The 11241-nt window shown below is 49.7% G+C and overlaps 5 protein-coding genes across 5 annotated transcripts; 2 read left to right on the plus strand and 3 right to left on the minus strand.

Annotated features, from left to right (window-relative positions):
* The first annotated feature begins 106 nt into the window (after nt 1-106).
* Nucleotides 107-1594, plus strand: M438DRAFT_184083 (mitotic spindle checkpoint component mad2). The gene is made up of 9 exons (XM_029899207.1): nt 107-420; nt 469-494; nt 547-572; nt 623-661; nt 721-749; nt 806-951; nt 1005-1072; nt 1126-1392; nt 1454-1594. The coding sequence occupies exons 1-9, from the start codon at nt 363-365 to the stop codon at nt 1464-1466; spliced, it is 672 nt and encodes a 223-aa protein (XP_029761930.1). The 5' UTR covers nt 107-362; the 3' UTR covers nt 1467-1594.
* A 609-nt stretch (nt 1595-2203) lies between these two features.
* Nucleotides 2204-2745, minus strand: M438DRAFT_184158 (uncharacterized protein). Its single transcript, XM_029899208.1, has one exon. The coding sequence runs from the start codon at nt 2607-2609 to the stop codon at nt 2298-2300; it is 312 nt and encodes a 103-aa protein (XP_029761931.1). The 5' UTR covers nt 2610-2745; the 3' UTR covers nt 2204-2297.
* Nucleotides 2746-4214: 1469 nt separating this feature from the next.
* Nucleotides 4215-6813, plus strand: M438DRAFT_270502 (uncharacterized protein; the record flags this gene model as incomplete). The annotated part of the gene is made up of 2 exons (XM_029900393.1): nt 4215-4490; nt 4543-6813. 2 exons carry the CDS (start codon nt 4215-4217, stop codon nt 6811-6813), a joined length of 2547 nt encoding a protein of 848 aa, XP_029761932.1.
* Nucleotides 6814-9022: 2209 nt separating this feature from the next.
* M438DRAFT_270308 (acid protease) lies at nt 9023-10497 on the minus strand (the record flags this gene model as incomplete). Its single annotated transcript, XM_029900379.1, has 4 exons — nt 9023-9106; nt 9171-9666; nt 9718-10065; nt 10118-10497. The coding sequence occupies 4 exons, from the start codon at nt 10495-10497 to the stop codon at nt 9023-9025; spliced, it is 1308 nt and encodes a 435-aa protein (XP_029761933.1).
* Nucleotides 10498-10587: 90 nt separating this feature from the next.
* M438DRAFT_184165 (uncharacterized protein) lies at nt 10588-11213 on the minus strand. The gene has a single exon (XM_029899209.1). The coding sequence runs from the start codon at nt 11135-11137 to the stop codon at nt 10679-10681; it is 459 nt and encodes a 152-aa protein (XP_029761934.1). The 5' UTR covers nt 11138-11213; the 3' UTR covers nt 10588-10678.
* Nucleotides 11214-11241: the final 28 nt, after the last annotated feature.

Genomic DNA, 11241 nt, shown 5'->3' on the forward strand with positions numbered 1-11241 from the left:
TCTGCCTGCCCGGGTCTGTCAAGTAGTTGGGTCTAAAAGGTGGTGCTGGACTTGGTGTCTTGCACGATTGTTGCGCTGCCTTTGTCGCACGGCCCGAAGCTGCCCGACCTCTCCCTCGCTGTCACCACCAAATCCACGACTCGCTAGCCATATACCCGTACTACCTCGCCCTCGACCTTCGCTTGTCTCTATCAAAGTCTTTCTTCAATTGTTCGCCGAGAACTGCTCTTGTCGTTTTCTCTTTTTGTGCAGCTCTCTATCTGTTGCTCCGTCAATCACTGCATCAACAAACAACTCTTTTCTCTTGTGCTATCAACCACTACATCAATACATCGCAGGAGCACCAAAAATAATCATTTGTCATGCCACCAGCAAAGAAGGAGCCCAAAGAGAAGAGCACTCATAAGCTTGCCTTGAAAGGTCCGTATCGTCAGAGAACATAACCTCTCAGAAACTGACCCTGTACAGGCTCTTCCAAAACTGTCACCGAATTTGTACGACTCTCGATAGATCAATCATAAAACAGGAAGACTAACAAGATTACAGTTTGAATATTGCATCAACACTATTCTGTAAGTCGATGTTGTTGACTGCTGTCAGAGTGCTTTGCTGACTGCTGTAGATTTCAACGTGGTGTTTACCCACCGGAAGACTTTACAGCGTAAGCAGTCATGTCCTCTATACACATCGTCTTGCTTCAGTCTCTCACAAACTATACAGAGTCAAGAAGTATGGCCTCAACATGCTGGGTAAGATGACTTCGCTACAAAGTTGGACGATTTCAAAGACTGATTATTCACCACAGTTTCCCAGGATGATCAGGTCAAAGCATACATCAAGAAAATCATGTCACAGCTGAACAAATGGATGCTCAAATCCAAGATCTCAAAACTGATCATAGTCATCACCAGCAAAGAGACTGGTGAGCCCGTCGAAAGATGGCAGTTCGATGTGGGTAACACCCTGTCCTTGTTTCCATACCAATTTGGACTCATCATAATCAGGTGCAAATATTCGGCAAAGAATCAAAAAAGAAAGGATCCAGCAAGACCGTAGATGAAAACGCTGATAGGTACGAGAGTATGCCTGCGTTGGGCTCTTTGAAGTTGCTGACCTTTGCGACAGCACAACCGAGCAAGCAAATGAAAAGACAGATCAGGATGTCCAACAAGAGATCCAGTCCATCTTCCGCCAGATCACAGCTTCCGTCACATTCTTGCCCATGCTTGATGGCAACTGCACCTTCAATGTCCTGGTCTATGCCGACCAAGATTCCGAAGTTCCTCTGGAATGGGGTGACAGTGATGCCAAAGACATCCAGGACGCCGAGAAAGTGCAACTACGTAGCTTCTCCACCAACAACCACAAGGTCGATACACTTGTGAGCTACAGGTATGAGCGTCATCGGAATGTATCATGTCTCGCTTGACCCCTTTACTGATATCTGATACAGATTGGCGGAATGAGCGTTGAGAAGAGGAGACTTCCCAAGTAGAAGGCAAGGTTTGGGCTTCGAGCGTTGAGTATCTTTACATCAAGTGCCAGCTTTCTCGTCAAAAGATAGGTGGGCGATTAGACAACGGTTGAGTCTTTGAGACAACCCGAAAGCAAATTCATGATTGTACGTAGATGACCGTTGGGACATCTTTCACTTCACTACCACACCTACCTGGTATACCAGTTGATTTCACACTGTCGACTTCCTTGACAAGCAGCTACACTTCATGACAAAAAGAATAAAATCACTGCCCTCACCCTGGAACAAACACTGCCACGAGTGTCCGTAACAATACGCGAGTCTTCAGCCACGCCATGTCCGCAAAATAATCTCCACAGCGACACAGGCCCTGAGGCTTCAGCCCAGTGCGCTGGCATCTCGATAGCACCACCAAGAGTCCAGCCAAACAAGCAGCAAGCTGTTGACGGGAACGCCGTAAAGCATGATTTTTGACGCTTTGAACACGGGAGCGGATGATAGCGAAATTTCAAAAAGGCAGTGCTAAAGCGCCTCAACCTGCATGTCCAACAGAAAAAAAGATGCATGACTCTTTCAACAGAAGCGGCTGAGAAAGCAATATTTCAAGATTTTCAACTCATTGCTTTCTTTCAGCTGTGTCCTAGTTTTTTTCGCTCCTCATCGCAAAAGCACGAGCATCCATGCACACGAAGGGGGTTGCTAAACCATGCACCATCAAACAAAGTGGAGTGCATCAATTGTATTGACATGCTTGTTGCTATTACTTATCCAATAAACCCAATCGTGTGGGAATAATCACGACTATTGACATGGTTCATTCTCAGGCCGAGGTGATGCATGGAGGATGATCTCCAAGGCACGAGCCGAAACAGAAAGCACAGAGCCCTCGATCATCGCGTGGTCTGCGAATGGAAGGTGGTATTTCTGGGGGAGGTAGATCAAGAGAGCACGTCAAGAAATGCTCGTGGTCGAGTCGGATTACCAGCCTCTCTATATATTCTCTGTATAAGACGGTGTAAGCGTTCGCATAGAACTGTTTGGCAGATGGCCTTATCCAACGTCGAAGCCGAACGGTCGAGAGGAAGAAAAGAGTGAGGAATAGTGGTGAGAAGCCCGCCACTGCATCATGCATAGACTATGAGATGCAACTCAAAATAGCATTCTATGCGGCCAACCTTGGCTCGTTTAGTGTATTTTGGTCAGCCACCAAGAAAGCATGTTCCTGGAACCTGCATAAGTACTCGGTACAACGCAGACTTCTATTCATGTCTGCAGAGATAAAGCGACAGCCAGCGGCAGAGTGAAAGCAAAAACTGATATTGAGAAACCCAACCCGTCGAGCAGGCCTTGATATTTCAGACGACTGTTATATCGTCGCCCAGCCTTCCTGCAAAGACGATCGGCCGGGCCGTTTGGGCAAATGCACGGTTGTGCCGGCGAACACCTGCGAGCTGGAGCTGAGAGAAACATGTCTGAGACATCGACGAGACTCGCCTCGTCATACGCAGCTGAGGAAATGGTCTAGCATTTAATGTTCTTCTACGTGGCGAAGAGTAGAAGAAAAGCGTTGTGAGGGCCAAACCGTGTGCGGCTAGATAGCGACGGGAGAGTGAACCTTGGTGGTGCGCGCTTGCAATCAAGTTTCGGCATGCATGCGCTTCGCGTGAGGCCGTCGTGCTGCCCGCGCCGGACCATCCGCACTCTGTTTCGCTCCATGGCGCTCGATTCCGTTGAGCACCTCTTCGCTAAAGGCTCCTTCCTGCGAGCTTCATCTCGAGAACCCTGCAAAATGACGAATTTCCACATTATCGCGTGTCAAAGGAAGCGGCGTTGTGAGACCATGAGCGTGCCAGCTCGGAATCTCCGTTCAGCTTATTGTCAGCCATGATGGACCGCCGATACGATAGGCGTTGCTGGACCTCCGCACTGGGATCTCGCGGATCAGCAAGATGTGAATCAATGATCAGCGTACTCGGCTTCTATCCAGCTCAAGGATGGAGAGCCTCGGCCGTTGGCAGCGCGGAGGATGTGTGATGTGATTGCATGGTGAGCAGTTGAGCGGCAGAGACTCGCCCACTTCTCACCGGACCACTGCCGAATGTCAGGTACGCACCAAGATGATAAGGTTAAGACAGGCAACCGATGTGCATGGCCGTTAGCGTCGCCTGGTCCGCCAAAATAGGACAAGATTTTTCACGCTATTCTCGACCGTGCTGGAGCAAAACCGTTTTGGGATGTTCTGGCTCGGGCGTGTCTGGCTTGGCCTCATGCCTGCTACCGTGGTCTACACTATCAAATGCAATCCGTTGGCGCTACTCTGCCGGACTACTTCTTTACTCGTGTTGCTGCCAACCTGGTCAGGTCTTTCCCTCTCTTTTTCCCATTCTACAACCACTTCCAATCCATCACGACATCTCGAGATCTTCATTGATCCTCATCCTTTCGTTTCGAGCTTGTGACAATATACCAGTCCAAGCAATTACATCAATCATACACCCAGGACGAGAAGTTTACCAAGGGAATCAACTCGACATCTAATCTACTGGAAATTGATTAAGAGGCTTGGCTATAGCCAGCACTACTTTTACCCTAACATCACATCTATTCTACCATAATGGGTCTTAAATCATACCTTGCACCAGGCCGCAAGGCCGACAAGGGCAAGGAGCCGGTCGTCGAGGTTCCCATGAGCGAGAAGGTACACACTGGCACATCAACACCACAACATCTTGCACCGATGTCTGGCGCAGCAACTCCTTATGGATCAAGACCGGTATCCGTCTTCCCTGAGGGAGATTTCCGTAACAACGCAAAGGAGGAGATCAACGACATTAAGTGTGACATGATGGTCAACCACCTTTACAGTCAACAAATGGAATTGCTCTGGACTGCCGGTGGCCACGATGAGGGTGCTCTTCTCAAGAAGTCAAGAGGACAGTATGCCTGCTGCCCTTCAGATCTTGAGAGCGAGCCCAACGGTTTCTTCAAGGCTATCCAGACTCTTAACGTTAGAGTGAGTAAAGCCTCGTCCACATTCTCAGTATATTCGCTAACATCATATCCAGAGTGCCATGACCGTCAACACTCGTGTTATCAAGCTCTTCCTCCACGGAAACGACCGTGCCTTCATCCCCTTGAAGAGCGGTCTCCGTCTCCAAGTCCTCCCTGATATCTCATACCTCCCTCGCTGCGCTAAGCATCAGTTCGCCGCGTTCATCGCCGACCGTGGAATTCTCGTTGTCTGGGACGATGAGCCTAGACATCTCATCAAGCGCGCTGAGGATATTGAAAAGGCCCTCATGAAGATGATTTGGCCTCAAGAAGGCGAGGAAGAAGAGGAGGTCTCGGAGAAGGAGAAGTCTGCCGAGGTCAACGTTGACGAAATTAGCATGGACAGCGAAGAAGCAGGTGCCCTCGAGAAGCCTCGTCGCATCGTCCTCACCCAGGCCATTACTGGTGCCATGACTCTCTGTCTGCTCATTGTCGTTATGGCTACTGGTTGGCGCAAAATTGCTCTGGAAATCGGCACCGACAACAACTACATTCGCATTGCCTTTGTCCTCTGTGTCATCCCGCAAGCCTGGCTGTCGCTTTTCTTCTACCAAGCCGTCGTCAACAACATCTGGCAGCTGTTTGGTCCCATCTCTCAGTTGTCGTCAAACACCAAGTTCTACTCCGGTCTTCCCCCCAAGAGACTCAACGCTGATCTTACCACTCTTCCCCACATCACCATTCAATGTCCTGTCTACAAGGAGGGTCTCCAGGCCGTCATTGAGCCCACTGTTCACTCTATCAAGGCTGCTATTTCCACCTACGAAATGCAAGGCGGTACTGCCAACATCTTCGTCAACGACGACGGTATGCAGTTGATCTCCGAAGAGGAAGCTCGCGCCCGTCAGGACTTCTACGATGAGCACAACATCGGATGGGTCGCTCGTCCCCGCCACGACCCCAAGGGTGAGCACGGTGATCCTTTCACTCGTCGCGGAAAGTTCAAGAAGGCCTCTAACATGAACTACGCTCTCTGGGTCAGCAACCGTGTTGAGGACAAGATGAACGAGACTCCCAAGCACGCCAACTGGACCAATGAAGACGAAGCCGAATCTTACGTGAAAGCACTCAACGAGGTTGTCGAGGAAGATGAAGGCCGCACCTGGGCTGATGGTAACGTCCGTCTTGGTGACTACATCCTTCTGATTGATTCCGACACTCGTGTCCCTACCGACTGCTTGATCGACGCCGCCAGTGAAATGCACCAATCTCCTCAGGTCGCCATTCTTCAATACGCTTCTGGTGTCATGAACGTCACCGACAGCTTCTTCGAAAAGGGTATCACTTTCTTCACCAACCTCATTTACACCCAGATCAAGTACGCCGTTGCCAGTGGTGATGTCGCTCCTTTCGTCGGTCACAACGCTATTCTCAGATGGTCTTCCGTTCAGAACATTGCCTACGACTGCAAATACGACAACCGCGAAAAGTACTGGTCCGAGAACACTGTCTCTGAAGATTTCGACATGGCTTTGCGTCTGCAAAACGATGGCTATGTTGTCCGCATGGGTGGTTACACGGGCGATGGTTTCAAGGAGGGTGTCTCCCTTACCGTCTACGATGAACTTGCTCGTTGGGAGAAATACGCTTACGGCTGCAACGAGCTTCTCTTCCACCCTGTCCGCTACTGGCCCACTCGTGGTCCTTTCACCAAGCTCTTCCGCAACTTCATCTGCTCCTCCATGCCTCTTCCTTCTAAGTTCACCATTATGGCCTACATCGGTACCTACTACGCTATTGGCAGCGCTTGGATCTTGACTCTTCTTAACTACTTCCTCATGGGCTGGTACAACTCTTACCAAGACAAGTACTACCTTGATTCTTTCCAGATTTACCTCGCCATTCTCGTCGTTTTCACCGGTCTCGGTAACTTGTCTCTGGCTATCCTCCGCTACCGTACCGACGAGCAAGGTCTCTTGGGCGCTCTCATCACCAACCTGATGTGGATCCCCATGATGATGCTTTTCCTCGGTGGTCTCTCCCTCCATCTGTCTCAAGCCATTCTGTCGCACATGTTCGGCATCGACATGAACTGGGGTGCGACCAGCAAGGAAGCCGAAAACACCACTTTCTTCAAGGAAGTCGGAAAGGTCATCAAGAACTTCAAGTTCACCTTCCTCTTCTGCATCATCATGGCCGCCGGTATGGTCGTCTGCGCCTGGGCTCTTCCCTGGGACTGGCAGATCAGACAATTCTTCGCCATTTGGCCTCTGGCTACTATTGTGTTCTCGCACTTCTTCTTGCCCATTGCGCTTAACCCCAACCTCATGTTGTTCACGTGGTAAAGGGTGTTTTGATTTCCTTTCTTCTTTTTCCTATCTTCTACGTTTTGGATATCATGTTGTGACGGCTATTTATCTACAATCACTTTTCCTTTTTTTCCTCATCAGAGCGATGGCGTTACAACTACCCCCCGAGATCTCGTACAAGAGATATATAGACAGTCGTTTTTTATCATTACTTACAAAATACTATCAAGATCATAATACTGAATATCTTCTGCCTCTTCAGTGTTTCTCCATGCTGTGCTTTCTTGCTTCCAATATAGCGAACATTGGTGTAGACGATCAAAGCCGATACATTAAATATCCGCACAATACGAACAATAATTGGAATCTAGACTTTCAAGCCCTTAAGCCCTACCAGCCCTCTCTCCCTCTCTCCCAGCCTTGTGGTTTTCTTTCCCCCTCAGCTTACGGGGAACAAAAGCCGTTGGTTGTTCACCCGGTCAGCAGATCTGATCTTTTCTCGGTTCTTGTTTGTCAGCCCCCCAGCGGCTTTTTTGTGTACAAACGGTTTCATGGGATTCCTGACTTCAGACTTCAGACTTTCAGGGCTTGAGAGTTTCGGTTATTTGGTTGGTTAAGGGTCTACTACTGTTTCTATGACTTTGGTGGAAAAGGATGTTTTTTGGTGGCTTTGGTGTTGACGTCAATGTTGTTGATATGGTCTGGGTGAGCTTTGCGGGAAAGAATGTCAGAGGTTGTTTGTTTTCTGTCGTGGGCGAACATGTCGGGATTGTGATGACTGGGACTGAACGTCTTGAGTGATGTTTTGATGCGCTTGCTCGCTTTAACCCGGATATCCCTCAATCAGAGCGCTGTGCAGGTGTGACGGTGTGTAGCGAGCTTGCGAAGGCGCCAGTGAGTTTTAACTTGGACACTCGACTTCGCGATTACAGTAGGTATAAGATCATAGGCATGTATACCATTGCTCTCTACGCCCGGCATCTTGAGAGTGTGAGTGCAAGCTAGGGTTTGTATCGTCAAACATCCAAGTGGTTAATTGAACGTTGCTGTCGACAGTGGCGGAGAGGTAAGTTGCTCCAAGAAGTATGAGTCTAGAGTCCAGAGCATCAGACGACAATGCTCCAAGAAGTATGAGTCTAGAGTCCAGAGCATCAGACGACAATGCCCAGATTCCCTTGATCTGAGGTGACATGTGAACTCGGCCATCTGACATCTAGAACATATCAAGACTACCGCCACGCCGACCTACTCTACAGACAACATCAACACAATGTTTTGGTTAGAGCCATTGAAGGCCGCCATCGGGCTCTACAACAGTGGCGATGATACCGGTTGCATTGCGCAAGTAGACAGCATGTTGACAGATGTGCTACCACATTGTCCGCGCGTGCAATGCAACATACTCCTAGCCTGTACGGTCGACGATTAGTACGAAGCAGAGCTGCGCGATATTGTACCCTCCCTATGTATTGTTCTTCGCACATCATCTCTCGCCGACGAACAAGCTAAGGGCGAGCAGGAAGAAGATGCCGAACAAGTTAAGGGCAGGAGGAGGAAGCTGAGGAACAGGTCGAGGGACAAGAGGAGCGCGCTGTCGTCCAAAGCGAAGATGAAAAGGAGCACACCGTCGACCGTGTCGAGAATGAGGATGGAGAGGCCGCCGAAGGAGCAGAGGGCGAGGAATACATGGGTGACCGAGGCGAAGACGACAAGAAACATGACGTTGATCGGATAACGGATGAAGGGGACCACGCTGTTTAATCGAGTTCCTGCAGGACGAAGAAGGAAAAACAGCTAGGGAAGGATTCGTCGTCACTGGAGGCCATTGATTCAAGAAGGAAGCCAACGTACGACATACGCGTGAGAGAGTCAAGGCGAATGTTGAAAGTAATCGTATAACAGCCGTGATGTACCAACAACAAGTTTGGTCTTAAAAGGGGAAGAAGGCAGTCACTCGCGCCTCAGAGCCGATCGCTGCTTCCCATGCTCGCCAAGCACTGTCAGAAATGTCAAGCACTCCCAACAAGCATATATCATCCTGGATGGTGAGCACATCGAGCACGGAGATAGGTATGGAATCGATTGATGTCTATGCCTAACTCGTTGAGAGTAACAATATATGCCCAGGTTCGTAATTCAGGTACGGTCGTAACAATTCCATCTCAACTCCCGATGTACATGCATCCTCACAGTATCCGTGATACAGGCAGACAGCGGTGCCACTGATGACAGACAGTGCGGGTGCTCAAGAGCTGTGAGTTGAAGAGTCGGGGCGCTGGACAGCTCCGAATCTTTGGTTTCCTTGGTCGAAAATGGCGTAAATCGATTTCTAGACGGAAAAGGGGCATGTTAGCATTACTCTTGAGGTCAGCGACGGCCAGGGAGCGATTTACCAGCACTGTATCGCCATAGATATCAAACGTCATGTTGCCACGGCTTTGGATTCCACCATAGGTCATGCCGTTTCCAGCATCGGCAAATCCAAGATCCTCCTTGTTGATGGTGTACTGGTGATCACCGATGGCGAGAGTGACGACAGGAAGATCAGAAGCAGCAGTGCTGGTAGGGAAGACGTAGCCCTGCTGAATTGAATCGTACTTGCCTCCAGGAATGGCGGCGTAGACAGCCTTGGCGAAGGCATCGTCGACCAAGCACAAAGTGGTACCAGTGTCCATGATGGCAGTGTTGTTGTGACGTTGGATCTTCTTACCATTGACATGAGCTGAAGTAGATGGGATTGTCCAGAAGCCTTGAGAGTTGTCGACAGGAGTGTAGTTAATAGTCTTGCCACCAGTGACAGAGGTGTCGATGTATCCGAAAGTGTAGAAGCTGTCATCGCTGCCCTTGTGAGAAGACAGACAGGCAGTGAAGAGCTCAGAATCCTTGGGACTGTTTTATGCATCAGCAGAGAAGCGATGCCCTTGGAAGTTCAATACGCACATGTCATCTTGACTGATCATGTTCTCGACTGGAGTTTCGACAGGGTTGGGCTGCACGGTGTTGATGGAGCCCCAGGCCAGACCCAAGAGACCATCACCGGTGCTCTGGACGAACTGATCAGAAATCTGGTTGGCAACCTCAACGGCCTGGTTTTGAATGGCAAGACCTCCGACAGTGACAACGTCTGTACCGACAGTACCACTGGCCGATGACTGGTCTCCGTACGAGATCTGCCAGGTGCTGCCCGAAGCTTCCTTCCATGTGCTGCTCTTAGAGGGGTCGAAGATGGTGTGGCCGGCCTGTTTGCCCTGGGTTTGGATGCTTTGGCTGAGGTTGGTTGACCAGACCCTGACTCCGTTAGTATGTGCAAGGCGGTTATTGTACTGGGTAAATGACTTACCAGAGGTCCGATGAACCAGTGTCGAAGTCAAGAGTCAGGGTTTGAGCAGGAGTTCCGATGGAAACTTGACAGAGATACTCAGAGTCGTTCTGTTGATCTTCAGCTGAGACCTGACCTTCGTGTCCGCTGCTGAGGTCCTTCTTCATCAAGATGTGTTGCTTGACACGAGCATGGCCGCCGATGTGAGAGGCGAACTTGCTGGCCAGAATAGGCTTGCCGAGTTGCTCGACGATGTTGCTGATGAAGTAAGGTCCGTCGAGAGTCGGGACGAAGTTGTACTTTCTGAGAAGGTAGACGTAGGATTTGAGACCAGAACGTTGGTAGTTAGGGTTGTGGATAAGCTTGACGCGGGATAGGTTGTGCTTGATGTTGGATGCCATATTGATTCGTAGATGATGGGATGTGAAGTGATAATAGAAAAAAGGTTGATGTTGGAATGATGGTGCAGGTTGGAGGTTGACAGACTTAAGTGTAAAGGGCTATGTTTGTTGTTACCAAGCAGATGACCTGGGAAGGCACTATCCTGTTTCCACGAATCTCCACCTGCTGAGAGCTGCATGTTCACGCGATTGCCGATCTCAACGGGCAGCGACGATTGGAAGATGATTGATATGCATGAGACAAGCTTTTGACCGCTGATTGCCCCTGCAGCCGCTCGTTCCCCAAGAAGCTTGTCATGTCTTGTTTTCGTCCAACAAGCCTAGTATGATGGATGCGACTCTCAAAACTTGCAAAGGCTATAATTGACAGACTCTCGTACATGCGATCTTGGTGCGAAGACTTTTCAGCCTCCATTGCGAGCTCGAACGAAAGAGGAAGGAGAAGATGGGGACGTGGGGTGCCCACTCCGGCACGGTCCTTCCCTTTTGCCGCAATCCGACACCAGGCGTCGTCGTCACCTTGCATTTCTTGTAGATGAGCTTGATTCATGTGCTTGTTTAACAAGTGTTTGGAATAGCTGTGTTCGCGTAGGTGCTGCGCATGGCTGCCTTCTCGTTGGTCGTTAGAAGAACACGTCATAGGCAGGCAGACGTTGTTTCATCAGCAAGCGGCAGTAGCAGTAACGCACGTAATGTTTGCCAGGAAGCAAGTTTTGTATGTCCAACTTGAAGAACGATCATTGG

The sequence above is a fragment of the Aureobasidium pullulans genome (genome assembly GCF_000721785.1).
Source record: "Aureobasidium pullulans EXF-150 unplaced genomic scaffold scaffold_6, whole genome shotgun sequence".
NCBI lineage: Eukaryota > Fungi > Ascomycota > Dothideomycetes > Dothideales > Saccotheciaceae > Aureobasidium > Aureobasidium pullulans.

Bases quoted from the DNA above. Each gene is read 5' to 3' on its own strand.
- M438DRAFT_184083 (XM_029899207.1), top strand. From the start codon at position 363: ATGCCACCAGCAAAGAAGGAGCCCAAAGAGAAGAGCACTCATAAGCTT. The intron at 662-720 runs GTAAGCAGTCAT...CAAACTATACAG, and splicing joins CCACCGGAAGACTTTACAGC to AGTCAAGAAGTATGGCCTCA. The intron at 952-1,004 runs GTGGGTAACACC...CATCATAATCAG, and splicing joins TCGAAAGATGGCAGTTCGAT to GTGCAAATATTCGGCAAAGA.
- M438DRAFT_184158 (XM_029899208.1), bottom strand. From the start codon at position 2,609: ATGCATGATGCAGTGGCGGGCTTCTCACCACTATTCCTCACTCTTTTC.
- M438DRAFT_184165 (XM_029899209.1), bottom strand. From the start codon at position 11,137: ATGACGTGTTCTTCTAACGACCAACGAGAAGGCAGCCATGCGCAGCAC.